The sequence below is a fragment of the Macaca mulatta genome, chromosome 1, assembly GCF_049350105.2.
Source record: "Macaca mulatta isolate MMU2019108-1 chromosome 1, T2T-MMU8v2.0, whole genome shotgun sequence".
Classification (NCBI taxonomy): Eukaryota; Metazoa; Chordata; class Mammalia; order Primates; family Cercopithecidae; genus Macaca; species Macaca mulatta.
The window spans coordinates 59,831,623-59,857,854 of NC_133406.1; the positions used below are offsets into that span (position 1 = coordinate 59,831,623).

The following is a 26,232-nucleotide window of genomic DNA, read 5'->3' on the forward strand; positions in this document are numbered from 1 at the left end:
CTGGAGTGGATTCCGTCCCATCTGGGCTGCTGGGAGGCTCCTGGGAGTGACTCCCTCTCCCCTCCAGAACCTTCCCACCCGTGGTCCCAGCAGCTGTCAAACTTCCATCACTCGAATTGATTTGTGTTCCTGGGTTGAGATTTAGGTTCTAGCCACCCTCGTCTCCAGAGAAAGTATAGTAATCGTTGGAAATCAGAAAGATCTGTGCATAATGAGTCTAAACGTAGCTTATTAACTGTGTGACTTTGGGCAAATTGCTGAGTCTCAGTCTCCTCCTCAGCTTCCTCCCTCCACTGGGGGATGATCATAGCACCTTCCTTGTCAGCCCATGGAGTGATTTGCTCCCGGAGGAGAGGTTGGGAGTCAGTAGCCAGAGGAGCGAGGAGCTGGGAGGAGCTGGCTGGGGAAGTGGGCCTGGGAGCAGCACAGGGTGAGGAGGTCACGGCTGCCGGGTCTCACCTCTCGACAGCCTCCCTCTTCCTCCTCATTGCTGACTTTCTCCCCGAAGCAGGGCTGCTGGGGCGCTTCCACCAGAGCACTGAGGAAGTTCAGGAAGGAGTCACTCCGAGGGGTCTCCCAGCATCCTGGGTGGGACAGAGTCCACACCAGGGAGGACAAAGAGGGCAGGCCAGGCTGGGGAGGGACTGATGCAGGGCATGACGCATCCTGAGAGTCAGGCCTTGTCCCATCTGAGGCTGTGGTGGGTGCCCTCAGCCCTCCCGAGCTCCGGCCACACATGTCTTGACTCTCTTGTTTCCCCCTCTAGTGATTCCCAGTTCCAGGGCTATGAGCTGCAGCTCCCTGCCCCAAGTGTCAGAAGCCCCCCGCCCAGGGGAAAGGCGGCCATTACATCTAGAATTCTCAGAAGTCTTTGCTCCTTGCTAGCCCCTAAGGAGTAGGGAGCTCCTTGCTAGGGTGCAGTTGGCTCCCAGAGGCAAAGGCTGCCACCCTCTAATTATCCAAGAGGAGGATCCTGGGGAGAGAGTCAGCTGCTGGGGGCCAGGACTCCTGGGTCCTGCACACTCCACCTGCTCTGCCCCCTTCCTAGCTGCCCTCCTCGGCTCCTCTCTGGAGAAGCACTAGGATCCTGGGCGGCTGCTCCTCCATCCTTCTTGCCCCCAAAATCCTAGGCCAGCCTGAGCCGGCTCGTTCTGCCCCAACTTTATAGGCCCAGGCTTGTTGCTGTTTGTGTGGGGGAGACAGAAACACTGAGAACTGGATCTGGGAGGCCTCATCCCGGAGGAAGCAGGGAGACAGCAGGGGAGACAGGGTGAGTGGGGCAGGGAAGTGCTGTTAGGGGCATGGGATGGGTCCGGGCTGACCAGAGTGACAACTGCACCCCTGTCTCAAAGCTGCACCCCTGTGCCGGGCCAGCTAGGACCTCCTGCTACCTTTTGGGTGAAGGGGAACATCCCATACCCCTTACCCCTGGCTGGGAGGACCAGCAATCCAGCCCTGCTCGGCACTGGGCCATCTTGCCAGGAGGTCCAGGAAAGTACCTGGTTCTTTGCCCGTTGCTGGAACTCAGGACCCTGGCAGGAAGGCTTTAGGGTAGAAGAGTCCCTCCCTCTCTCCCAAGCCCAGAGCCAGCCAAATGGACATCTATTCTACAATGTGGCCTTTTCTTCCCAGGGGCTCCCGTCTCCCTCCCGCTCTGTGTTGTCCCTGGACACCCACTCATGCATCCATCAAGACAGATGTGTACACCCTCATGGCCCACATTTGCACAAATGCACATGCACAGTGTCAATCCACACGTGACCAGCCCCTCCCCTGCTCTCCCATGACCTGGTCAGGGGGAACTAGGCCTTCCCCCACTCCCTGGCCACCTTCCCCATAGTATAGGCAGCAGGGGGAGTGGGCGGCCTGGCTGTCCTGAGCCACCCCACCCCTCTGCTGCCCGGTGATTATCTTCCTCCAGTGTGGGGGCTGCCCAAGGCCTGGCTTCAGGCTGTGAGAGAGCAGGGAGGAGCCGGAAGAGCGCTGCCCGGGACAGCTGTAGGCCAGGCCAGTTCACATTTGGGAGCCAGGACTCCTGGACCTGCCCCTTGCCCTCTCCTCTGCCTCCTGGCTGGCTCTCTCCAGAAGGAATCAGTAAGGTGCCCTGAGACCTCAGGGTAGTGGGGGGAACCCCAGGGGTTCTCTAGGGAGAGGATGTGGGTTTGTCTGTGGGGGTGGAGATACAGCCCTTGCGGTACCTTTTCTTTTGCTGAATGGAGAGGTTTGGGCTGGGGAGGCTGCTGCTTATTTATTTTATTTTGTTTTTTTGAGATGGAGCCTCACTCTGTCACCAGGCTGGAGTGCAGTGGCGCCATCTCAGCTCGCTGCAACCTCCAACTCCGTGGTTCTAGTGATTCTCCTGCCTCTCGAGTAGCTGGGATTACAGGCACGCACCGCCACGCGCAGCTAATTTTTGTGTTTTAAGCAGAGACGGGGTTTCACCATTGGCCAGGATGGTCTTGATCTCCTGACCTCGTGATCTGCCCACCTCAGCCTCCCAAAGTGCTGGGATTACAGGCATGAGCCACCGTGCCCAGCTGGCTGCTGCTTATTTATCAGAACCTCTAGGGGCCCTGTCTCCCGGTCCCCTAGGCTGCGCTGGGGACTGGTGGCTGTGCCTCTTAAGGCCAGGTGCCTCCTCAAGGCTCTGTCCAAAGGACTAGCTATGGAGTCTGTGCTGGGCCCCGCAGGCCTCTTTTTTGTGGGGACTCTTGGGCAGGTTGTGACATACCCTGCATTTACCTAGACCTGTGTCCTGTGCGTCTTTTCTCCTTAGGTTCCGAATTAGGGCGCCTCCACCCCACCTCTCCCCTTTTTGGTTGCTGATCAAGGCCACCAGAAAGAACAAAGTGAGATGTCCGCAGGTGAAGTGGGATGAGGATGGGATGAGAAGGTACGTCGTTTTCCCCACCTCTTGGTCACACTGGGACCTGGGACCGCTTCCCTTTCACATCAGTTTCCCTGGTTGCAACCTTCCCCCGCCCCCCGCCCCCCGCCCCCGCCCCCCGCCCCCGCCTTTCAAAAGAGCACATATGCGCAGGCGCACACACAGCCTGGAAAATCTCCTGAGTCTGCAGTGCTGAGTTTCCAGGCCCCCATCCAGGGGCCGGGTGGGCGGCTCTGAGGTTTGGGGCTGCGTGGAGCGGGGGAGGGGCAAGCAGCCCCTGGCTGTGGCCTGAGCAGGCAGCCGGGCTGAGCTGGGGCAGGCTTGTCCTTCCTGCTGGGGCAGGCCCAGGAGAATCCAGCTACCCCAGAGGCTGCCTTGGTGTTCAGACTTCCATACCCGTGTGTTTTCCACACATCCCCTCTCCCCACTTCCTGAGTTTGTTCTGAGTCCTAGGCTTCACTCCCAGGGCCCAAAGCCTTTTCTTCCGTTCTCCCTCCTCATCCTCAGTTGTCTGTGGGTGGGAGCACCTGGGTGAGCAGCTCGGGGTGACTCGGGTTGTAGTCAGGAGTAAAGCAAAGCCCTAACTTCGTTATCTTTGAGGCCAGGCCTCAGGCAGGTTTGCCTGGGTTCCAGCAGTGCCCAAAGCCAGGTGGAGGTTGGGAGGGGCCCGGGGAACCAGGATGGACGCTGCTGATCCGGGGAGAGGAAGTGGGGGAAGGCAAGCAAAAGTCCCAGGTACCTGAATTGCTCCTCAGAGGATTCCCAGCTGAGAGGACCCCAGTTTGGGAGGTTAGGAGCAGGGTCCGCCATCTCTGTTTTGTGGAGTCTGAAGTCCCAGGTTCAAGCCCAGCTTTTCTGTTCACAAACTTGGGCTCTTCCCCTCTCTGGTTATCGCCTTCCTCATCTGGCAGTGATGAGGTGCGACCAGAGGAGGCCCAAAGGCCAGGTGGGCTCTAGATCTACAATTGCTGTGACTCAGGAGCCAAAGGATGTGCTTCTGTCCACAAGAGCATGGTACCACATGGAGATACAAAAGGAGGCACACACTCAGCTGGCCATCCACCTAGGACACAGGAACACACATCCACATGGTGTCACCAAGACCATACACACCCCCGGAAACACTATCTCGCATTTGGTGATGGAATCAGCAGACACCGTGCCCCTCCTCCAGGGCCAAGGAGTGGGAGAGCCAGCTGCAAATGTGTCCATTTGCAAAACCACCTCTCCTCTGGGTCTTCCCCAAGAGCACAGGACCCTTTCCTCCCTGGAGAGCTGAGGGCTGGAAGTGGGCTAGAGGTAGGGGAGGCATTAAGGAAGGAGACCACTACTACTCCTGCTGTCCTCCTCCCCCCATCTTGCCTAGTTCACAAGAGAGGAGGAAAGAGAGAAAGCAAAAAGTTGGAAAGAAACAGAAGTAAGATAAATAGCCAGACAACCTTGGCACCACCACCTGGCCCTAGGAGTTAAAAAAGTAATAATAGGCCGGGCGCGGTGGCTCACGCCTGTAATCCCAGCACTTTGGGAGGCCGAGACGGGCGGATCACGAGGTCAGGAGATCGAGACCAACCTGGCTAACGTTGAAACCCCGTCTCTACTAAAAAAATACAAATAACTAGCCCGGCGAGGTGGCGGGCGCCTGTAGTCCCAGCTACTCGGGAGGCTGAGGCAGGAGAATGGTGTAGACTCGGGAGGCGGAGCTTGCAGTGAGCTGAGATCTGGCCACTGCACTCCAGCCTGGGCGACAGAGCGAGACTCTGTCTCAAAAAAAAAAAAAAAGGTAATAATAATATCAACCCCGATCTAAACTACTTGTGTTATCTGTAAATTCCAGACATTGCATGAAAAAGCATTGCAAAACTTTCTGTTCTATTAGCTGATGCATGTAGCCCCCCAGTCACGTTCCCCACACTTGCTCAATTCATCATGACTCTTTCACATGGACTCCTTAGAGTTGTAAGCCTTTAAAAAGGCCAAGAATTTCTTTTTCAGGGAGCTCGGCTTTTAAGATGCAAGTCTGCTGACACTCCCGGCCAAATAAACCTCTTCCTTCTTTAATCTGGTGTCTGAGGAGTTTTGTCTGTGGCTTGTCCTGCTACAGCATCGGGAAGAGGTGGGCTTGTCTGCAGCCTGAGAGTCACAATCCCCTTCCACCTTCTGGGCCTGGAGCCAGTCTCCTCTGTCCCTTCAAGAGCCTTGCCAAGGCTGGAGAGATGGGGGGTCAGACTCTGGGAGTAAGAGGCAGCCCCTTGGCCGGGCGCGGTGGCTCAGGCCTGTAATCCCAGCACTTTGGGAGGCCGAGACGGGCGGATCACGAGGTCAGGAGATCGAGACCATCCTGGTTAACACGGTGAAACCCCGTCTCTACTAAAAAGTACAAAAAACTAGCCAGGCGAGGTGGCGGGCGCCTGTAGTCCCAGCTACTCGGGAGGCTGAGGCGGGAGAATGGCTTAAATCCGGGAGGCGGAGCTTGCAGTAAACTGAGATCCGGCCACTGCACTCCAGCCTGGGTGACAGAGCGAGACTCCGTCTCAAAAAAAAAAAAAAAAAAAGAGGCAGCCCCTTGCTTTTGCTGCCTGCTGCCTGCTTCTGCTTGAAACTCTGCCCTTCCCACCCATGCCCGCCCGCCTGCTTGCCCGCCAGCCAGCAAGGCAAGGGGGCCAGGGGACTGGCTCCTCCCCTTGCTGCCTCCCAGCTTTACTCTGTAGCTATCGGGATGAGGCCTCCAATCCTGTTTGCTGCCCTGCTCTGGCTCCGGGGTTTTTTGGCAGAGGTAAGGTGGGCATGGGGGGCAGGCCAGCGGGTGGGGTCCCCACTCTCCAGGGCACATCCAGGCCTCCCAGCCCTCCTCGGGGCCCCACAGCTGGTCTGCATTAGGCAAGGAGAGTCTGCTCCCTTTCCACCAGGGCCAGCATGTGGCACAGCGAGCAAGAACAGATTGCTCCAGCCTGCCTGGAGAACAGATGCGCTGTGGGCATGCCTCTGGGAGATGCCCCTTGGCTGTGTGTGGGGCTGTCAGACACAGCAACAGAGCTTTCTCTTGGATCCTGGCCCTGCCCCACCACCCCAGTAGCCTTCCCAGAGGCCTCTGTCCATTTCCCCCACGCTCTGTTCCCTTTCTTCCTGCAGGAGGAAGCATGCCCCTCCCTGGAAAGGAGTGCAGGCAGGGAGAGTGCAGGCAGGTGTCTTCAGCGGGGGAGAGAGTTCTGGGGGTGAAGAGTCAGGGATGTAGGGCCAGTGTTTCCACACCAGACCCTGCCTCTACCCTGGCTTTTTCTTTTTCTGTTTATTTTTTATTTTATTTTTTATTTTTTTTATTTTTAGCCTTCCATTCTTCTTTAAGGCAGAAAGGCTATTAGTGGGTTCTGAAAGCACCTCTTTTTCCCCAGGCCCACCCCGAACGTGAACATCACCAGCCAGGGGAGACCTACTAGCCTCTTTCTGAGTTGGGCAGCCCCGGAACCAGGCTTGTTCATCCATGCCCTCTGCCTCACACGTCTGAGCCCCCTCAGCTCTCCTGAAGGGCAGCAGCTCCAGGCCCACACCAATGCATCCAGCTTTGAGTTCCAGGATCTGGTGCCAGGGAGTCGCTACCAGCTGGAAGTGACTGCCCTGCGACCCTGTGGGCAGAATGTCACTGTCACCCTCACTGCTCGCACTGGCATGAGGCCTGCAGGCTGAGGGGGTGGGGGTGTTGCCTGGGGTTGGGGAAGGAGGGGGCTGCCCTGGAGTGCTGGCAGGGAGGGCAACTTCTCTGTAGACCATGTCTAGTACAGTCACCCATTTAGGAGCACTGCAGGCAATGCCCCTGTGGCAGTGACCTTGGTGTCTCTGTCTCCCTCTGATGCAGCCCCGCCAACTGTCCATGGACTGCAGCTCCACAGCCCCGGGAGCCCATCCAGCCTGGAGGCCTCATCGGGTGAAGCCCCGGGGGAGCAGGATGGCTATCGCCTTCTCCTCTACCACCTAGAATCCCAGACATTGGCACATAATATCTCCATGCCCCCGGGCACCCTGTGCTACAATTTTGGAGACCTCTTGCCAGGTAGTGAGTATATTTTGGAAGTTAACACCTAGGCTAGCAACCTCCCAGCAAAAACCAGCCTCCCTCAGTGGACAGGTAAGCTGGGCACTTGGGCAAGGCCCCAGGTGGCAGCCAATCTGGGAGTGGTGGCAATGGTGGAAAGTCCGGCGCCTCACAGGCAGCCGTGCCCCAATGTGCCTGGGCTTTTGTGCTCCCTAGTGCCAGGGTCCCTGCAAGCATCCTGCTCCAGGGGTCTTTCTTGAGCCGGACTTTGTTCTCTCCATCCTTCCTGCAGCCCCTGTGTCTCCGGATCACCTGGTACTGCATACCCAGGGCACCAGTGCCTTGCAAGCCTTTGGGAATGGCTCCAAGGGGGGCTGCCTGGCTCCACGTGGTGCTTATAGACCTCCTAGGTGGCACCAACCTGATGGCAGTAGTCAGACGGGGAGTCTCCCATCACACCTTCCTTCACCTGTCTCCGGGCACCCCCTATGAGCTGACGTTCAGTGTTGCTGCCGGGCCCCATTAGGCAGTGGGGCCCAATGCCACAGAGTGGACCTGGGAGTGCCTTTTGGGGTAAAGGAGACACAGCCGAGACTTCCCATCTCTTCTCCATGGGTCAAGTAGCCAGGATGCAACAGGCAGGGGAGGCGGCGTCTTTGGAGGCTCAGAGGGAGTGCACCTCCAGTTGGCTGGTGGTGGGCACCTATCTGAGGGGATGGTGGTGGTGACAGTAGTTGTCAATTGAACCCTTCTGTGTGCTGGACTCTGCTAAGCACTTTCTGTTTTTGTTTTGTTTTGTTTTGTTTTGTTTTTGTTTTTTGAGATGAAGTCTCGCTCTGTTGCCAGGCTGGAGTGCAGTGCCGTAATCTCAGTTCACTGCAACCAGGGGAGGGAGGTCAGAGCAGGGGAGAGGCTCAGAAGAGCTGGGAAGGGGGCACCAAAGGGCTGCAGGCGGTATATGGACCCCTCACCAAATTGCCTTTCTCTTCAGGTCCCCTGGCACCACAGTTACTGGAGGTTATCAGCAGGGGCGGCCCCTCTGACCTGGCCATTGACTGGGCCCCAGCACCAGGACAGCGGGAAGGCTACAGGGTCGCTTGGCACTAGGAGGGCAGCCAGAGGTCACTGGGCGGTCTTGTTGACTTGGGCCTGGACAATTCCAGCCTGACTTTGAGGAGTCTGGTGCCCAGCTCCTGCTGTGCCGTGTCAGTGTGGGCCTGGGCGGGGAACCTTAACTCCAGCATTCAGAAGATCCACACCTGTACTTGTGAGTTCCTGGCTGCAGCCTGTGGGAGGCCAGCCCCAGGTGGTGGACTGGGGGACTGGCATCTTCTACTCTGCACTTCTATGTGCCATATTCTTTTTTTTTTTTTTTTTTTTGAGATGAATCTCGCTGTGTTACCCAGGCTGGAGTGCAGTGGCGGGATCTCAGCACATTGTAACCTTCAACCCCTGGGTTCAAGTGATTCTCCTGCCTCAACCTCCTGAGTAGCTGGAATTATAGGTACCCGCCACCTTGCCTGGCTAATTTTTGTATTTTTATTTTATTTAATTTTTTTTTAGTAGAGATGGAGTTTCACCATGTTGGCTAGGCTGGTCTTGAACTTCTGACCTCAAACAGTCTGTTCACCTTGGCCTCCCAAAGTGCTGGGATTACAGGCGTGAGCCACTGTGGCTGAACTGTGTGCCATGTATTTTTTTTTTCCCAAGATGGAGGCTTGCTCTGTCACCCAGGCTGGAGTGCAGTGGCGTGATCTCGGCTCACTGCAACCTCCACCTCCAGGGTTCAAGCAGTTCTCCTGCCTCAGCCTCCCAGGTAGCTGGGATTACAGGTGCCTGCTACCACACCTGGCTAATTTTTGTATTTTTAGTAGAGACGGGGTTTCACCATGTTGGCCAGGCTGGTCTTGAAGTCCTGGCCTCATGATCTGCCCACTTCGGCCTCCCAAAGTGCTGGGATTACAGGCATGAGCTACTGCGCCTGGCCTTGTGTGCCATATTCTTGACTCAGAAGGCCATGAGTACAAGATGAGACTTTTCATGAATCTATCTGCAAGCAATTTCTACCTCCTTCCATCTGGTTAGCTATATACCCACCATCTATCCACCATCTATCCACCGTCCATCCATCCATCTATCCATCCACCATCCATCCATCCATCCCACAATTATTTAATGAATGACTGTCATTTTCTTGGCATGAAACCAGTTGCTGAGGCCAAAATGATGAATAGTCCTCAGTGCCTCAGGAAGATAAGTAAGCAGATGGCTTACTTTATATATCATAATACCTGTTAATGCACTAATTGGAATGTGCATAATGTATTAGCTTGAACTCTATGAAACTCCATTCCTATTGGTTAAAATGGCTGCATCTCAGGAATTTTATGTGGTTCAGTCTAATCTTTTAGGACTCACAGAAGGGACATCTGCTTAAAAAGTCAGAGGAGGTTTCCCGGAGAAGAGTGAGCTGAGTGAGAGCAAGCTGGTGGGGGACAGGGTGGGGTCCTGCCCAGAGGCATCTGCTGGGGCTGGGGAGGATGGGTAGAGAGGACCTTAGCAGGAGGCTAAGCGTGCACCAAGGTCCACAGGCCAGAGATAGACTGAACCGGAACTGAACGTCAGCAGGTGAGCTGGAGACTGGGGCCCTCAGAGGTGTGAGGGTTGGCGCCATGCCCTCAACAGACAGGGAGGAAGCGGGGCAGCAGGTGTCTGGGCAAGCATCTGTCTAAGAGGGTTTCCTGGGAAGGAAAGGAGGGTGGCCTTTGAGCCCTGTGGAAGCGGGGGTTTTAGGTGGGGAGTGCTGGGAGCTTGCCTGGGGACTGAGGAGATGGGTGTAGCTCATGGGGGGAGAGGCAGGGGATTCGGGTGACTCCACATCTATTTCTCCCTTGTCCTTCCTCCAGTCCCTGCTCCTCCTGCCAACTTGAGCCTGAACCTTGCCATCCAGCCTCCTGCCCTGAGGGCTTCCTGGAGTCCCCCATCAGTGGGGAGGGAGGACTTCCTGGCGCAGCTTTATAGCCTGAGGCCTCTGACTCTGGAAAGGGAGGAGACTCTGGCTGTAGAGGTCCAGAACTTCTCGTGGGCCTAGCTGTCTCCGGGCACCGAGTTCCTGGTGCAGCTGGTCACCCTGCAGCATCACCAACGCCACAGGCTGGACATGTGAGTGCCGTCTGATGGCCCTCCCCTACCGTGCTCCTTGGATTCCCAGGGAGCTGCATGTCCCCTTGGCCTCTGTGGTCTTCAGGCAGGCAGCTGGGCTGATGGTGGGGCAAGTACCAGCTTAGGGTTGTTCCCTCAGTCCCTAGGCACCAGGTAACCCCACTCCCCTCACTGGGACTCCCCCAGGGCCCTGGCCCTTTAGGCCTTCTAGAAGGTGGGCAGACCCTTCTTAGAAGGGGTTTGCTGACTTGGATAGTGGCCCTGGGCATGACATTCCTCATGCTCTCTCATGGCTGGCAGTAGGGAGGTGAGTGATAGTGGGCCACAAGTGGTTAATCATAACAATAGCAAGGCCGGGCTCGGTGGCTCATGCCTGTAATCCCAGCACTTTGGGAGGCCAAGGCGGGTGGGTCACTTGAGGTCAGGAGTTCGAGACCAGCCTGGCCAACATGGTAAAACCCCATCTCTACTAAAAATACAAAAATTAGCTTGAGGTAGAGGTTGCAGAGCCGAGATCGCACCACTGTACTCCAGCCTGGGTGACAGAGTGAGACCACTTCTCTCAAAAAAAAAAAAAAAAAAAAAATCATAACAGCAATGGCTAGCGTTTACTGGGCACTCAGCCAGGTCTTCTACCTGTGTGCCCTCATTAAGTCTCATAACACCAAGCCTAGGAAGTAGTTACTGTGGTTTTCTCCATTTCACAGATGAGGCAACTGAGGCAGAGAAACAGAAAATAACTTGCGCCAGGTTCCTCAGCACAGTGGGGAGTTGGGATTCAAGCAGGCAGTGTGACCAGCTCCATGCTCCTTGCCTTTACTGAAGTGCAGGACACGTGGGGAGATTTTCTCCTCCCCGGAAGCCCTGGGGGCCCATAGAGTTGGGTTGGGAATCCCCTCCCATGTGGCCTGGGTCCTCCCGCTCTTTCTGCCTGTGGAGCCCTTGGTGGAGCTGAGGGACAGATGGACCTCCCCACCCTCAGCGCATCCGTCTCCAATGTGGTGGCTCCTTCCACCCCTGCCCTAGGTCTCCCCTCCCAGCCTCCTCCTGCCCCTGTCACTGTTGTCTGGATCCTGCCTGGAGTAAAGACTAGGAGGGAGCTGGGAAGAGGTCACCCTGGGAGTCAGGAGACCTGGGTTCTAGCTGGGACTCAGCCCCTAGAGCAAACCTTGGCCCTCTTTGAGCCTCAGTGTCCCCATTTATAAAGAAGTGTTGACTTTTGGGCCAGGCTTGTGTGGCTCCTGAGTTCCAGTGAGTTCAAGCTCTGGGGGTGGAGGGATGCTGCCTGGACCTCCAGATACCTGCCTGTTCATCCTCGTAAGGGTCTTTTTTTTGAAACGAAGTCTCCCTCTGCCTACCAGGCTGGAGTGCAGTGGTGTGATCTCGACTCACTGCAACCTCTGCCTCCCAGGTTCAAGTCATTTTCCTGCCTCAGCCTCTGGAGTAGCTGGGATTACAGGCCCCTGCCACCATGTGCGGCAAAGTTTTGTATTTTTAGTAGAGTTGGGGTTTCGCCACATTGGCCAGGCTGGTCTCGAACTCCTGACCTCAAGTGATCCACCTGCCTCGGCCTCCCAAGGTGCTGGGATTATAGGCGTGAGCCACCACACCTGGCTGCACATAAGGGTCTTTTTTTTTTTTGAGCTGGAGTCTTACTCTGTTGCCCAGGAGGCTGGAGTGTAGTGGCACAATCTCGGCTCACTGCAACCTCTGCCTCTGGGTTCAAGCAATTCTCCTGCCTCAGCCTCCCGAGTATTTGGGATTACAGGCGCCCACCACCATGCCCAGCTAATTTTTGTATTTTCAGTAGAGACAGGTTTCACCATGTTGGCCAGGCTGGTCTCGAGCTCCTGACCTCAGGTGATCCACCTGCCTAGACCTCCCAAAGTGCTGGGATTATAGGCATGAGCCACCGCACTCGGCCATAAGGGTCTTTAAAAGCTACTTTGTGCAGGGGCTGGGAGAAGGGACACGGTTTAACACTCATGCTGCCCAGCCTAGCTCTGCCTTGAGAGCGGTGGGAGTGTGGTGAGAGTAAGTGATTAGTTCATCTGTTCAACTCAGGCTTAGCCTGGACTCTGCTGCCTGGGGTCAGTGGCGGGCCCTGCTTTCCAGTGGAATCCTGGGCTCACTGGATGCCCTGAAATGGTGTCTCTAGCTCCTGGGTGTTTATTGATAGGGCCAAGGATGGAGGGAGAAATTGGGGATCTTTGGGGAGGAGGAGCCAGAGATTTAGTGTAGATCTTTTCTCCCTTTTCTCCACACCCTCCATATCTTGCTCTCCTCGCAGGCCTGCTTGCCCCTCCTCTGGTAAATGTGATGAGTGAAGGTCCCACCCAGCTCTGGGCTTCCTGGGTTCATGCCCCCAGGGGCTGAGACGGCTACCAGGTGACCCTGTACCAGGCAGGCACCCAGGCAAGCACCAGCACTGTGGGAGCCAAGGTGGCCAGCACAAGCTTTTTGAGTCTGACTCCAGGCACAAAGTACGAGGTAGAGGTTGTCACGTAGGGTGGGCCCCTCCACACTGCAGCAGCCAACACCTCTGGCTGGACCTGTGAGGCATGGGGAAGGCAGAGATGCAGGAGAGGTGAGCAAGGCTGCCTCAGAGAGCCCTGGGTCTTCCCTCAGTGGTGCCCCCTTTAGCCCATTTTCCATCTCCACACCTCAGGGCCCTGCAGGGGTCAACAGGCCCATGGCATCAAGCATGGGACTCTGGGGAGTGGGGCTGGTGGCCTGGCTGACTGTTCTCCCTCCCTCTTTCCCTCCCTCTGTAGCCCTGCGCCCACCCAGTGAATTGTTGGTGTCCAGCCATGCAAGCACCACTGTGGTCAGCCTGGCCTGGGTCAGCGGCCCCTTGGGGGTACACAGTCTCGGAACAAGAAGGGGATCCCAACTCTCAGAGGCGGGGCACCTCTCCTGGGAGCACCCCCTGGTGCCAGGTCAAGCTCACCTCATCCTGAGGGGCCTCATACCTGGATGCAACCTCTCCCTGTCAGTGCTGTGCCAGGCGGGGCCGCTGCAGGCGTCCACTCACCGCGTGGTGCTGCTTGTTGGTATGCTGACGTCAGCAGTGGGAGGATGAAGGTGCCCGGAGATGCAGGTCCGATCCGGGCGGCAGCCCACTGCCTGCTCGGCTCTGAGCCACTGCTCTCTCCAGATGGATGCTGCACCCACTCTGCTCTGGGTTATGCCCCTCATGCTTCTCCAGGTGGGCAGTCATGTCCAAAGGAGATGTTTTTCCGCCTGGCAGAGACCCCTTTCCGTGGGCATAAATGCCCAGTCCCTCTGTGCCTGCAGATTTCGAGAGCCCTTCACCCAGAAGCCCTGCTTATGGGGAGTGCACTGACCCCCACCCAACACAGAGCCTTTTGATTCCTACAGAGCCTGGCCCTGTGGAGGATATGCAGTGCCAGCCTGAGGCCACCTTCCTGGCCCTGAACTGGATGGTGCCTGCTGCGGACCGCCGGTGGGCACCTGTGTGGTGGTGGCAGAGCAGCTGGCGGCAGGAGGGAATGCCCACCTCATGGGCATTCATGTCAATGTCAGCATGTTCCAGGCTGACACTTCCAAAAATGCAGTCCTGTTGCCCAGCCTGGTGCCTGCCACTTCCTATCGCCTCAGCCTCGCCGTGCTGGGCAGGAACAGTCTGTGGAGTTGGGCAGTCACTCTGGTGTGCTCCACTTCTGCTGAGGGTAGGCAACTTCTCTGTGCAGAAGACATGCTCCCACAGTTCCATGTCTTCCTGGGGATGTCACTCCCCGGGTCCTGGCTGCTTGAGGTTTTCTCTGTTCTCCAGGGCCCAGCCCTTTCCTCTGGCCCTGATCTTGCTAGTTTGATACCATATTTTGAGCCTTGTGTCCTGGTACCCTAGCCCGGGAACCTTCTAGTCCTTATTTAATTATTTCCCTTAGCCCAAAGTGTTGGGATTACAGGCGTGAGCCACTGCACCCAGCCTTGGTTATTTAGCCCCTGGCACTGAGGGGCACTGGGGCTATGAAAGTATGGTCCCTGCCCTTGAAGATGGGTTGCTAGGCACCCAGTCAGGTCCTCACTGTCCTCTCCATCCCCAGCCAAGCATTCCCCAGCGTTAGCCCCACCCCTGAGCTGGAGCCTGGGACAGAAATGGGAGTGATGATCCCGCAGGGTATGTTTGGCAAGGATGATGGGCAGATCCAGTGGTACGGCATTATTGCCACCATCAACATGTCACGTGAGTCCTGGGCCCAGGAGGGGATGGGGAGACCCTAGCCGTGGCATGGAGTGGGTGACGGCGGTGGGGTAAGATGGGGCTGCGACTGGTAAGATGAAGTATGTGAGGCTGGTGTCAGTCTCGGAGCAGGAAGGGGGACCAGAGTGTTCTAGAGGAGAGTGCTAATGTGATTAGTGGGTACCCGCTAGAGAGATAGGGCAGCCCCTCTGTGGCAGGAAGAGAGGCCTCGGCCCCACTGCCCACCCTGCACTGCCAGTTCCGCACTCCTCTCTCAGTGCCTCAGCCTTCCGGGGAAACCATCAACCATACATGGCATGAACGCTACTACAGAGGACGTGACTCCTACCTGGCCGTCCTGCTCCCAACCCCTTCTACCCGGAGCCCTGGGCTGTGCCGAGATCCTGGACAGTGCCTGTGGGTACAGAGGACTGTGGCCACACCAAAGAGATGTGCAATGGGCAGCTCAAGCCAGGTTCCCAGTATAGGTGAGCGCTAAGGCTGAAGGGAGTGATGAAACTTGTAAGTTTCATTTGTGGTTTGTAAAGAAACAAGAGATCTGGATTGATTTATAAACAGAATGCATGTGATGGTCCATTAAGGCCAACAGAGTTATTTTGACTGAGCTTCTTGGCAGACAAGGCAAAAACCCGAACATCTATCTGTTACATGGTTCTTTTTTCAAAAAGGAAAGTGGAGTATATTGTTTCAGCTTGCCAGGGCAGTTCCCAGGATATCCATGTACCTATGTTTTTCTTTTTCTTTTTCTTTTTTGAGAAAGTCTTATTGTGTCACCCCGGCCGGAGTGCAGTGGCTGATCTCGGCTCACTGCAACCTCTGCCTCTCAGGTTCAAGCGATTCTCCTGCCTCAACCTCCCGACTAGCTGGGACCACAGACACAGGTCATCATGGCTGGCTGATTTTTGTATTTTTAGTAGAGATAGGGTTTCACCATGTTGGCCAGGCTGGTCTCCAACTCCTGACCTCAGGTGATCTGCCTGCCTCGGCTTCCTAAAGTGCTGGGATTACAGGGGTGCCAGGCTCAGGTACCTATTTCTAGAGCTTCCTCTTACTCTCAGGCAAGGAAGATGGGGTTTGCTGTAAGGTGGCAGATAGCATGATATTTAACCTCTGCCAAGCTTGTCCAACCTGCCTTATTTTGTTATTGCTCTGTTCTCTTTTGTTTTAGGCCTTTAGAGCCTGAGGCCATGGTGTTTAGTTTCTGTCTCTACTGATAAGCAGATAGGAGGGGTGAGGAAGTGGCTTTACTGGCCCAACCAGAAATGGAAACTAAGAACCCATGACTGTCTCTTCTCTTCCTCGGACACCCCTTCCAGGGAGCACTTGCTGTCTGAGTGTCTATTGCTCGTGACCCAGATTGCTGGGAGGGGCTTCACCTTATTTGCCTGCCCTTCCCCAGCAGAAGGTCCTGTTTCTCTGCCCAAGTTCAGCATTGCAGCCTTTACGACGCGTGGCCCTCCTGAGACCCTTAACTCCTTCTCAGCCGTCTCAGGTAGGATGGGCACTGGGCATGGGCTCCAGCTGGACCCTGGAGATGGGGAGGAGAACTGGGAACCCTCTTGTGTGGCTCATCACCAACCAGTAGCAGGAAGGACTGAGCTTAGACTACTGGGATAACATGTCCTGCCTAGCAGAGTGGGTAGACCCAGAGCCAGTGACGAAAGTGCTCTTAGCACCAGACTTGGCCTGGGTGAGCTGAGAGTGCAGGCAGGAGAGTCTGAGGCATTGCAGTGGTCGGCTGCTGTCCACACTCATGCTACCTTCCCGCTCTGCCCCTCTATACCCGGATGCTCCCAGGCCATCGGGGCTCTAGAACAGCCCTGTCCAATAGAAATGTAAGGCAAGCCACATAAGTAATTTTAAATGTCTTTTTAAAACTACATTAAAAAGGTAAAAAGAAACAGGTGAAATTAATTTTAGTGACATTTTGTTTAAACCAAAATATCTAAAATATCAACATGTGACCCATTGAAAACACTTTTTTTTTTTTTTGGAGACAGAGTCTTTCTCTGTTGCCCAGGCTGGAATGCAGTGGCGTGATCTTGGCTCACTGCAACCTCTTCCTCCCAGGTTCAAGTGATTCTCCTGCCTCTGGCTCCTGAGTAGCTGGAATTACAGGCACCCACCACCACACCCAGCTTTGTATTTCTGGTAGAGACAGGGTTTCACCGTGTTGGCCAGGCTGGTCTTGAACTCCTGACCTCAGGTGATCCACCTGCCTTAGCCTCCCAATGTTGGGATTATAGGCGTGAGCCACTGCGGCTGGCCAAAAACACTTCTAATGAGATATTTTACATTCTTTTCTTTCTTACTATGTCTTTGAAATCTGGTGTGTATTTTACACTTACAGCAAATCATAAGTTGGAATTGCCATATTTCAAATGTTCGGTAGCTACCGTATAAGGACAGTGCAGTTCTAGAAAGTCCAGGAAACCAGGCCTCTGCCGGCTTTCTTTTCTTTTGATGGTGTCAGGGAAGGGAGTGGGGTCTTTGGGGCATCCTGAGGAGCTGGGGTCAGGGAGGGGTTGCTGGGTGTTCCCAGTTCCCATCCAGATGTTCCCCCGAGGCAGCCATGTCTGGCCTCAGTTTGATATCTGGGACTACTAGGGTAGAGGGGGTTTGTCACTGTACCCTTCACCCAGAGGGTCCCAGGTCTAGGAGAGCTTGGCATGACCCCCAGGGTTTGTGGGACAAGGCTATGTTCCACTCTTCCCTTCCCTCCGCAGAGCCCCAGGCCAGTGTCTCCCCCGCAGCAGTGCCCCTGCCGGTAGTGGAGGGCCTCATGGCGGGCTGTGTCCTCACCATCTGTGCTGTGCTGGGCCTGCTGTGCTGGAGGCAGGTGAAGGGGCAGAGGTGAGTGGGAGGGAAGGCTGGGGGCTGGGGAGAACTTCGTGACCGGAGTGGGCCAGCTCCCTGCCCCTGGGGCTGCCTCCCATGTGCCCCCTCACCCTTTGCAGGGCAGGGAAGAATCCGTTTTCCCAAGAGCTGACAGCTTACAACCTGCGGTGAGTGCATTTTCCTGTGCCTCTGCCTTGTGGGGGCCATGGCGGCACTGCTGAAGCTCCCCTGGCCCCCACTCTGCTGTGACTGTGTCCCAGTCAGGGGGTTGCAAGGCTCTGCCAGACCCCCATTCTTCTTCTTCAGCCACCACACCTCCCCAAATACCTTTTCAATGCCTGGACCTCTCGCTCCCCACTCCTCTCTGCCCATGTGGCCTCTTACTCCTCCAAATGCACTCATACATAAGTCAGGGCTTTCCAGAGAAACAGAACCAACAGGGTGTGTGTGGGGAGAAGAGAGAGGAGAGCAGGGAGAGAGAGGACGGAAGGTCGGGGAGAGGAGAGGAGAGGGAGAGAGGGGGAAGAGAGCGATGTTGAGGAGTTGGCTCATGTGATTGTGGTGACTTGGTGAGTCCAGGAATCTGGGGTAGACCAGCAGGCCAAAGGCTCAGGGAAGCATCTGGAGGCAGCCTGCTGCCGGGATTCCTTGAAGGTCAGTCTTTGTTCTATGAAAGCCTTCGACTGATTAAATGAGGCCCAGCCACATTAGAGTTTACTCAGCCAACCACTTTAAATGCTAATCTCATACAAAAAAACACCTTCATGGAAACATCCAGAATAATGTTTGACCAACCTTCTGAGCACTGTGACCCAACCCAGTTGACACAAAATTAACCATCACACACACCTTCTCCAGTTCCCACCTTCTCCCTGACTAACCATGTAGATGGTATCAGGCCATAGGTCTTTCCCTCATGTCAACCTCCTGTAGGGGTCGGGGGTGCGTAGGGGTAAGGGAGTGGGGAGGTGCTGGGTGGTGGGAGAAGTAATGGGAAAGACAGCCTGGGGCTGACATTAACTGAGCGCTGGCTGTGCACAGGAGCCCTCCTCAGGGCCTGGGGAGGGAGTCTATGAGACTCACGCGTGTGTGTGTGTGCACATGCGTACATGTCCCCTGCCCCTTCTCTATTCTTCCACGTTGGTGGTTTGCAGCCCAGGCTGGGCGTTGGAGGAGCTTGCTGGAAATGCACACTGTTCCACACCCAGGGTGGAATTCAGGATCCGCGTTTCCAGCAGGCCCTCAGGTGATCAGGTTGTGCCGCCAGGACTGAGGTCCTCTGCTCTGTACCTGTCACCCAGGGGAGGGCAGGGCAGGACTCTGCAAACCTAAGGCTGGAAGGCTACCCTCTCCCCCTCCCACCAGGTGGACCCACTGGCCCATCCCTATCCACGGCTTCAGGCAGAGCTAGGAGGCCAAGAGTGCTCACGCGCACCAGGCTCTCTTTTTGGAATTCGAGGTAAGGCCTGTACCACCCTTGGGCTCAGAGGAGGAAAGACTAGGACCTGTCTGAAGGTCTGGAGGAACTCCCAGTTGCACTCTTGCCCCCATTGCCCCTCTCCTGGCATGGGGTGAAATGGGTCTACTTCAGCAACCAGTGCCTGCCTTTGATCCCTGCAGGAGCTGAAGGAGGTGGGCAAGGAGCAGCCCACACTGGAGGCTGGGCTGGTGGTGCCAACACCACCAAGAACCGTTACCCACATGTGCTACCCTGTGAGTGCTGGGGACAGGAGAGAAGGCATGGCAGAGGGCTAGGGCTTGGCATGGGGGCAGGGGGCTTCATGTGCCCAGCCCTGAATGTACAGCTTTCACTCTCTGCAGATGACCACTGCAGGGTCAGGCTGACCTGGCTGGAGGGAGAGCCTCACTCTGACTACATCAACCCCAACTTCATCCCAGTAAGGGCCACCAGCGAGGCTGTCCGTGGGATCTGGGATCTGCTCAGGAGATGGACTGGTTTGCAGGCCGCACTGGCCTTCGTTAGCTGTAGCAGCTCTCTAGGAGATCACCAGCTTGGGCTTCATGAGCTCAACCCAGCAGCTGTCTAGCAAGGGCCTACTGTGTGCTGGGCTCTGTGCTGTGCTCTGTGCTGGGCCTGCAGGAGGCAGAGCTGAGTTAGCCACATTTCCCACCTTCAAAGGAGCACGTGGGCACGCGTGTGACATTCACCACACATTGTGACAAGGGCTGTAATAGAGGAAAAAACACTGCTCAGGGCACATGGAGGAAGGAGAAACTTCCTCCACCTGAGGAATCAAGAAAGGCTTCCCAGAGGAGGGGACATTTGATTTATGGAAGGATGAGTAACATTTTGATAAGTGATGAGAGAGGGAAGGACATTCTGTTGACTGGAAGGAGCAGCCAGAGAACAGCCAGGCAGTAACGTTCAGGCAGTGTGTGTGTGTGTGTGTATGGGTGGGTGGGTGGGGGGGAATGGTGCATAGGGGTGAGGGAATGGGGAAGTGCTGGGTGGTGGGAGATGTAATGGGAAAGATAGCCTGGGGCTGAAGGAAGGAGGGCTTGATTGTTAGGCTGAGGGCTTTGGACTCTATTTGGTGGGTAATGGGGAGCCTTAGAAGATTTTTGAGCATGGAAGAAACGCAGTTTGGTTTTAGGAAGGCGACTCTGGGTGGGTGAAGAGGGTGACCTAGGTGGGCTATTTAATGCATGTCAGTATCTTGTTTTCATTGGGGTTTTTCTTGTCCCTTTGGGGCGGGACAGGGATGGAGTGGTGTCTCTGAAGTCAGCCCTCCTGGTTTGCATTCTGGGTGCACATGTGTTCATGTGTTTGCACACATGCAGGTGTGTGCACAGCATCCTCACTCCTGGAGGTCGAATGTCGGAAATCTGCTGTGTGCTTCACACCAAGCATCGCCCGTTAACATGTTCCTGACCTCTGTCCCCTACACCCCAGGGCTACACCCATGCACCCACAGGAATTCATTGCCCCTCAGGGGCCTCTCAAGAAAATGCTGGAGGACGTCTGGCAGCTAGTGTGGGAGCCGCAGGTCCGCGTCGTCGTCGTGCTGACTGTCGGCATGAAGAACGGGAGGATGAGTGCGCCTTGCAGTCTCCTGGAAAGGCCACCAGGTGGCGCACGTTCTCCTTGCGGGAATGGTCCCATTGGCATCTTCCCACAGGGAAGGCGGGGCAGACTGGAGTGAGGCCAATCAGGCCTGGAGGGTGGTGGAACCACCTCCCACTCAGACCCAGGATGGGGTCGTCCCTGGGATGGGGAGGCAGTGGGAGGAACCAGGTATGTAAGCTCCCAGCTTGGCTTAGTTTCTACGGGCTTCTTGCTCTGGGCAGAGAAGGCAGCAAGGGGTAGGGACTGCCCAGGGCTGGTGTCAAAGGTACCATCATGGATCCTTCCTTTTGATAAGCCTGGCAGATGCAGGGCCGTGGGACACACAGAGAGGCTGCCGAGCCTGTCCTCTTGCTGGATCAGTGAGCCCAGGGCCAATGGCTGCTGAATAAGGGCTGCCCTGTCTGGCACAGGAGCCTAGCAGCTGACTCAGAATCCTGAGGGTCATGAGAGGTCTGAGGGCGAGGCTGCCGGAGCCCAGGCGAGGGAAAGTGGCTCCTGGAGGAGGGAGCCTTGGAGCTGGGTCATTACAAAGAGCAGAATCCCAGCAGAGTGGCAGGGACCAGAAAGGTGGGTGGGGAGGGGTGGGACTGGGTAAAGCAGGGGGCAGCAGTGACAGGGCTGGACCCACAGCCGCCCTTCCCCTCTCCAACCCTCTGGCCCCAGGTGCTGTGTGAGCGTTACTGGCCGGCAGAATCTACCCTGGTCATCTGTGGTCACATCACCATCCACCTCCTGGCCAAGGAGCCTGAGGATGAGTGGACCAAGCGGGAATTCCAGCTGCAGCACATGCGTGCCCTGAGGATGAGCGGGTGGGACAGGCTTTAGAGCTGAGATCTCTGAGATGGTTGCCTCACCTCCTGGGTCCCTGGAGCCCTCTCTTTCTGAGGACCACAAGCACTCAGCCACCCCTAGGGAAGTGTGTGTTTGGAAGGGGAAGGGAGGCACAGAGAAGGTTAAGGGCTTATCTGAGGCCACACAGTGAGGGAAAGGAAAAGCAGGGGAGACATGATGGTTCCTGACCTCCCCCATGCCAGCTCAGGGTTCCTGCCTCACCCCATGCCCCCTGTGTCCATCTGCCTTCCCAGGTTGTGCACTCCTGGAGCAGCAAAGCCAGGGACCTGAATCACTCCTCTGCCCGGCACCCTGTATATGCAGAGGTTACCCAGGAAGCTAGAGAAGGACCCCAGGGCTCAGAAAGCATCCTGAGGGGGGAGACATAACTGCCACCCTCAACAAACAGTTGGTCTGCATCACCCCTACCCTTGGGCAGCTGGGGAAGAAAGCGTGAGGTCGGTGGCACAGGAGCCTGGAGTTAGGAAGATAAGGAACAGCAACAGGGCCCCTCTGCCTCCTTGCCCCCTTCCCACCCCCTTCTCAGGTTGCCCAGCACCAGCAGCAGACGGTGAAGCAACTATGGTTCACCACCTGGCCCAACCACAGCATCCTCGAGGCCCCCAGCTCCCTGCTCGCCTTTATGGAGCTGGTACAGGAGCAGGCAAGGGCCACCCAAGGCATGGGACCCATCCTGGTGCACTGCAGGTGAGGGCAGGTGTGTGCATAGGGTAGAGAGCCCCCTGCCTGGCCTGGGGATATGGGGAGCTCTTGGACTGTAGGGAGATCTGGGGACATGGGCAGCCCCTTCGCCCATTCAGCTCCTCAGGGGCTGTCCCTGCAGTGTGGCATGAGCCGGACGGGCACCTTCGTGGCCCTGTCGAGGCTGCTGCAGCAGCTGGAGGAGGAGCAGGTGGTAGACATGTTCCGTGCTGTGTATGCACCCTGGATGCACCGGCCCCTCATGATCCAGGCCCCGCTGAGGGCCTCGCAGACTGGGCTGGGCAGCTGGGACCCTGAAGGAGTGGGAGGGAAGTGGGTGGCCACAGGACTACAGGAGGGACCAGGAAAGAGAGCTCATGGGGCACACAGAAGACCCTGGGGAGAGGGTTTCAAAAACATCACCATCCTCTCTGGGCAGTGCTTCCTATTCTGTGAAAGGGGAGGTGGCACAGGACCCTGTCAGCGTTGACACCATGGGACGGTGGAGGGAAGGTTTCTCAGTGGCTCCCTCTTCCTTCCTACCCCATCCCTGCCTTGCTGGTCAGGGCCTGGAAAATCTCCCTGCAGGCCCCCCTCGCTTCTCGCTGAGCAGCCTGATGCCCCTCCCCCTGGCAGAGCCCGTACGTCTTCCTGCACAGCTGCCTACTGAACAAGATTCTGGAAGCGCCCTCCAACATCTCTGAGTAAGTCCCAGCTTCCCTGTGCCTCCCACAGGCAGGCTCCCTGCTCCTGTTCGTGGGCAGAGCCGAGCAGACTAGAATGGGGAGCTGGGGAACCTTGACTGCCTTCTCCCTCTCCAACCCCCCGACGAGGTCTTGGCCCATCTCTGTGATGAACTTCATGCAGGCATGTGCCAAGAGGGCAGCCAATGCCAACGCTGGCTTCTTGAAGAAGTACGAGGTACACTTCAGGCCAGGAAGTGGGTGACAGCCAAGGGCAGCCTTCCCCTGCGGAGCCAGCCCTGCAGTGGGACCTCCCAGCCTCAGGGCACCCATCTCCTTCCCAGCTCCTCCTACAGGCCATCAAGGACGAGGCTGGCTCTTCCACGCCCCCTCCTGGCTATGAGCAGGACAGCCCCATCTCCTGTGAGTCTCACTGCGGACCCTGTGGAGAGGCAGGGGGCCAGCGTGGGCTGGGGGGCCTCTGGCAGCTTCACCCTCACTGTCCTCCCTCAGATGACTGTTCTCGGGGACAGTTTTCTCCGGTGGAGGAGAGCCCCCCGATGACACGCCCGAAGCTTGGCTTTTCCCTGTGAGATGATGCTGGTTTTGCCACTGTTTCCTGCCCTCTCTGACCACCTGTACTTCCCAGGCTGGGGCTGCTGGGGGCTCCCACAGTTGTGAGCTGGATAGGGGACACCCTCAGTCTCTGGAAGCCCATGAGCTGTGCTCTGCAGGGTGGGCCCTCTGGCCGTGACCACGTGGTGCTGACTGGCCCCGCAGGGCCAGAGGAGCTCTGGAAGCTGGTGTGGCAGCACGGAACTCATGTGCTTGTCTCTGGGTGCCCACCCGATGCCACGGAGAAGGTGAGAGAGCAGAGGACAGAGGAAGGGAGGCTCAGGAGTTAGGGCTGAGGATGGAGGCGGGGAGTTTGCGATGCTGTCTGTCACCAAGGCGGGGGCAGAGATCTCAGGAAGTTGCCTGAGCAGCCCTAACTTGGTCCCAGCCACAGGAGTTCTGGCCAACGGAGATGCAGCCCATTGTCACAGACATGGTGACGGTGCACTGGGTGGCCGAGAGCAGCACAGCGGGCTGGCTCTGTACCCTCTTCAGGGTTACACATGTAGGTGTTGGGCCACAGGACATGGGATGGTGTGTGGGGGAAGAGTCATGTGCGGGCTCCCTGCCTCTCCAGCATCAATGCCGATCATGTCTTTGCCTTTGCCCCAGGACAGCAGGAAGGAAAGGGAGGTGCAGAGACTGCAGTTTCCATACCTGGAACCTGGGCGTGAGCTGCCTGCCACCAACCTGCTGCCCTTCTTGGCTGCTGTGGGCCAGTGCTGCTCTCGGGGCAACAGCAAGAAGCCAGGCACACTGCTCAGCTGCTCCAGGTGTTGTTGGACAACAGTCTTGGGGGAGTGGACACTGGAAGCTCCTCCCTGCCCCTCTGGCATAGCCTCAGATCTCCCTGAGCCCTGCTTGGGTTATGGGTGAAAAGGACACAGTCTCACAATGGCCCCCCGTCTTCTCCACACCCTACCCTGTCCTCAGGAATATGGTGGGAATTTACCGCCTCCCTCCCTGGGCCCAGGCTGGCTGGCTGACCAAGTGTTTGGTGTCCCTTCTCAGTCCCTGCGCCCAGGTTGGGTTTCCCCACATCCCCCTACACCCCCGCCATACCCCCTTTAGGTACCTCCTCCAACGCTAGGTCAATTGCAGCAAGGGTGCGACCCAGCTGGGCACCTTCCTGGCCATGGAGCAGCTGCTGCAGCAGGCAGGGTCTGAGTGCACCGTGGATGTCTTTAACGTGGCCCTGCAGCGGTCTCAGGCCTGTAGCCTTATGACCCCAACGCTGTTGAGAGGCGACCAGAGGCGACGGGGCTGAGGTGGGGGCGTGGGGGCTCAGTTGTGGGAAGGGGCAGGGGGATGAGGGAGCTTCTGCCCAGGCCTCTAGGCAGCACCACCCGGGTAGCCACCAGGTGGCGCTGTGGACCGCTGTGCGCTCTCCCAGATGGCGCCCTAGGGGTTGGGGCACACAAGGGAACCTTTTTCTGTTAGATTGGGGCAGGCGGGGCGAGCCTCCTAATCCTGTGTCCATCTCCAGGAGCAGTATATCTACCTCTACAACTGTCTGAACAGCGCGCTGGCAGACGGGCTGCCCTGAGTTGGCACCGGTCACTGTGCCGTGTCAGAGCAGGAGAGGTTTGTGCCCTGCTGGATCGGGACAGCATTCCTGACACGTCCACGTGGGCCTGGGCTCCCTGGAAGGGCGGCCTCCACTGGGCCCTGTGCTGTGAAGGGACAGGGTCTGGGAATAAAGACATGTGGCCAAGTGTGAGGCTCAGCGTGTTCTGTCTGTCCATCCTCAGACGTGAGTCCAGTGTGTGGGTTTTGTGGGCAAACATGGAGCCGGGATGGAAGCTAGGACCTGGAGTCTGGCTGAACTAAGTGACCTATAGCCCCTATGCTGTTGGTTTTTCCCATGGAGCAATCCTGTTCCCGCTAATCCTCCAGTTTCTCAGCTTCCTCAGACTTTGGTCTCTCCACATCTAGTTTCCTGTGGTGCTAAGTCCTGGATTCAGAATCACAGCTCCAAATTGTTCGTCCTCTGCCCCACTACCCTGTAAGCGCCACCCTGTATACAGTAGGGTTTATCCTGTTTCCTATTTCCCTTCTCCTGCCATGCCCAGCCTTCTCTACCTGCCAGAGCCCCCAGGGGCCACCCTCAGCCCTCGACCAGGGTGGAGGTGTCAGAGCTACCCTGTTACTCAGAAGGCAGATGCTGGAGGCACCCCTCAGATGGAGTTGCCAAGTTTTCCCTGCTCCTTCCCTGTCTCCTCCTTCCTCCCCTCCACATAGGAGGAGGTGGGGGAGAAAGCAGGGAGAGCATATGGAGAAAGGAAAAACCAGGAGGAGCAGCAGAGACCAGAAAAGAGGGTGGGGAGGTAGCTGTCTGTCCCACACACTCTAGGACTGCACTGCATACCATCTGCATGATTGCTGATGGCCGCATGAGCTCCTGCCTGCCTCCCTGGTCAGGCTGCGAGTTTCCAGGTGCAGTGCCTGATGCTGGACACTAACTGCTCCTGGTGGAAGGCCCTGGGAGGACACAGAGAAAGCCTGGGCAGATCAGAGCAAGAGTCCCTGAAATGGAATTGGGTCTCCCCAAGGGGAAGCGGGGAGAGCTCTTGGGCCAGCCTGAGTTCCTACTAACATGCAATGGGTCAGAAGTCAAGGGAGGGTCCTTCTCAGGCCTGGTTGAAGAAGGGTACAGAGGTCGTGCTGGCTGCGCAGCCGGGAGCTTTCCCAGAATGAGACTAAGCACTGGTCCCCTCCCACGAGGACTGAGTGTCGGTGTCCTCCATATGCCTTGTTTATCAGGAGCTGAGGGCTGGGCCCCCAATGACTCTCACAAAAGCAGGCTAGAGGCTCTGCTCTGAGCTGCCCAAGTCTGTCTCAAGCAGCTGCTGCTGAGGTTGCTCAACTATGGCTTTTCTACTCTGGGAAAATCTCACATTGGAGCAGCAGGAGCTGCAAATGAGATGGAGTCGAGGCTGTGGTTGAGTGAAGGAAGTGCAGGCTGACCTGCGGTAGCTTTCTGCCATAGGGCAGAGGTGGCTCTATCTGTGGGTCTTTCTGGTCATGCAGGCCCATCCCCTGGCCTTCCTATGAGGCTCCTCTTCTACTTTCAGCGCCATGGCACCAACTGGAGGCCTAGGGTCAGGGTCTGCTTATTTCTTGGTCCAGCTCTGCAGTCCCTCTAGCCCTGGGAGGTTATCGGAGAGTGGA

General features: G+C 56.8%; 1 protein-coding gene across 1 annotated transcript in view; it reads left to right on the forward strand.

The window, feature by feature from the left end:
- PTPRVP (protein tyrosine phosphatase receptor type V, pseudogene) overlaps nucleotides 1-24,776 on the forward strand; it is a 33,127-nt gene extending 8,351 nt beyond the window's left edge. The window contains 41 exon segments of the mRNA XM_077982248.1: nucleotides 1,169-1,270; nucleotides 1,922-2,099; nucleotides 2,777-5,660; nucleotides 6,017-6,069; nucleotides 6,277-6,548; nucleotides 6,738-7,007; nucleotides 7,207-7,283; nucleotides 7,285-7,487; nucleotides 7,600-7,609; nucleotides 7,740-8,181; nucleotides 9,821-10,046; nucleotides 10,048-10,076; nucleotides 12,367-12,630; nucleotides 12,851-13,129; nucleotides 13,458-13,537; nucleotides 13,540-13,768; nucleotides 14,152-14,286; nucleotides 14,562-14,642; nucleotides 14,645-14,771; nucleotides 15,621-15,796; nucleotides 17,031-17,157; nucleotides 17,262-17,306; nucleotides 18,508-18,601; nucleotides 18,763-18,804; nucleotides 18,807-18,855; nucleotides 18,964-19,040; nucleotides 20,057-20,071; nucleotides 20,073-20,201; nucleotides 20,894-21,052; nucleotides 21,609-21,781; nucleotides 21,917-22,034; nucleotides 22,400-22,467; nucleotides 22,597-22,684; nucleotides 22,791-22,869; nucleotides 22,960-22,995; nucleotides 22,998-23,035; nucleotides 23,181-23,309; nucleotides 23,450-23,572; nucleotides 23,674-23,834; nucleotides 24,163-24,297; nucleotides 24,547-24,776. Of these exon segments, the coding sequence (XP_077838374.1) occupies nucleotides 5,604-5,660; nucleotides 6,017-6,069; nucleotides 6,277-6,548; nucleotides 6,738-7,007; nucleotides 7,207-7,283; nucleotides 7,285-7,487; nucleotides 7,600-7,609; nucleotides 7,740-8,181; nucleotides 9,821-10,046; nucleotides 10,048-10,076; nucleotides 12,367-12,630; nucleotides 12,851-13,129; nucleotides 13,458-13,537; nucleotides 13,540-13,768; nucleotides 14,152-14,286; nucleotides 14,562-14,642; nucleotides 14,645-14,771; nucleotides 15,621-15,796; nucleotides 17,031-17,157; nucleotides 17,262-17,306; nucleotides 18,508-18,601; nucleotides 18,763-18,804; nucleotides 18,807-18,855; nucleotides 18,964-19,040; nucleotides 20,057-20,071; nucleotides 20,073-20,201; nucleotides 20,894-21,052; nucleotides 21,609-21,781; nucleotides 21,917-22,034; nucleotides 22,400-22,467; nucleotides 22,597-22,684; nucleotides 22,791-22,869; nucleotides 22,960-22,995; nucleotides 22,998-23,035; nucleotides 23,181-23,309; nucleotides 23,450-23,572; nucleotides 23,674-23,834; nucleotides 24,163-24,297; nucleotides 24,547-24,607 (4,956 nt within the window). The 5' untranslated portion in view covers nucleotides 1,169-1,270; nucleotides 1,922-2,099; nucleotides 2,777-5,603 and the 3' untranslated portion in view covers nucleotides 24,608-24,776.
- The last annotated feature ends 1,456 nt before the right edge of the window (nucleotides 24,777-26,232 follow it).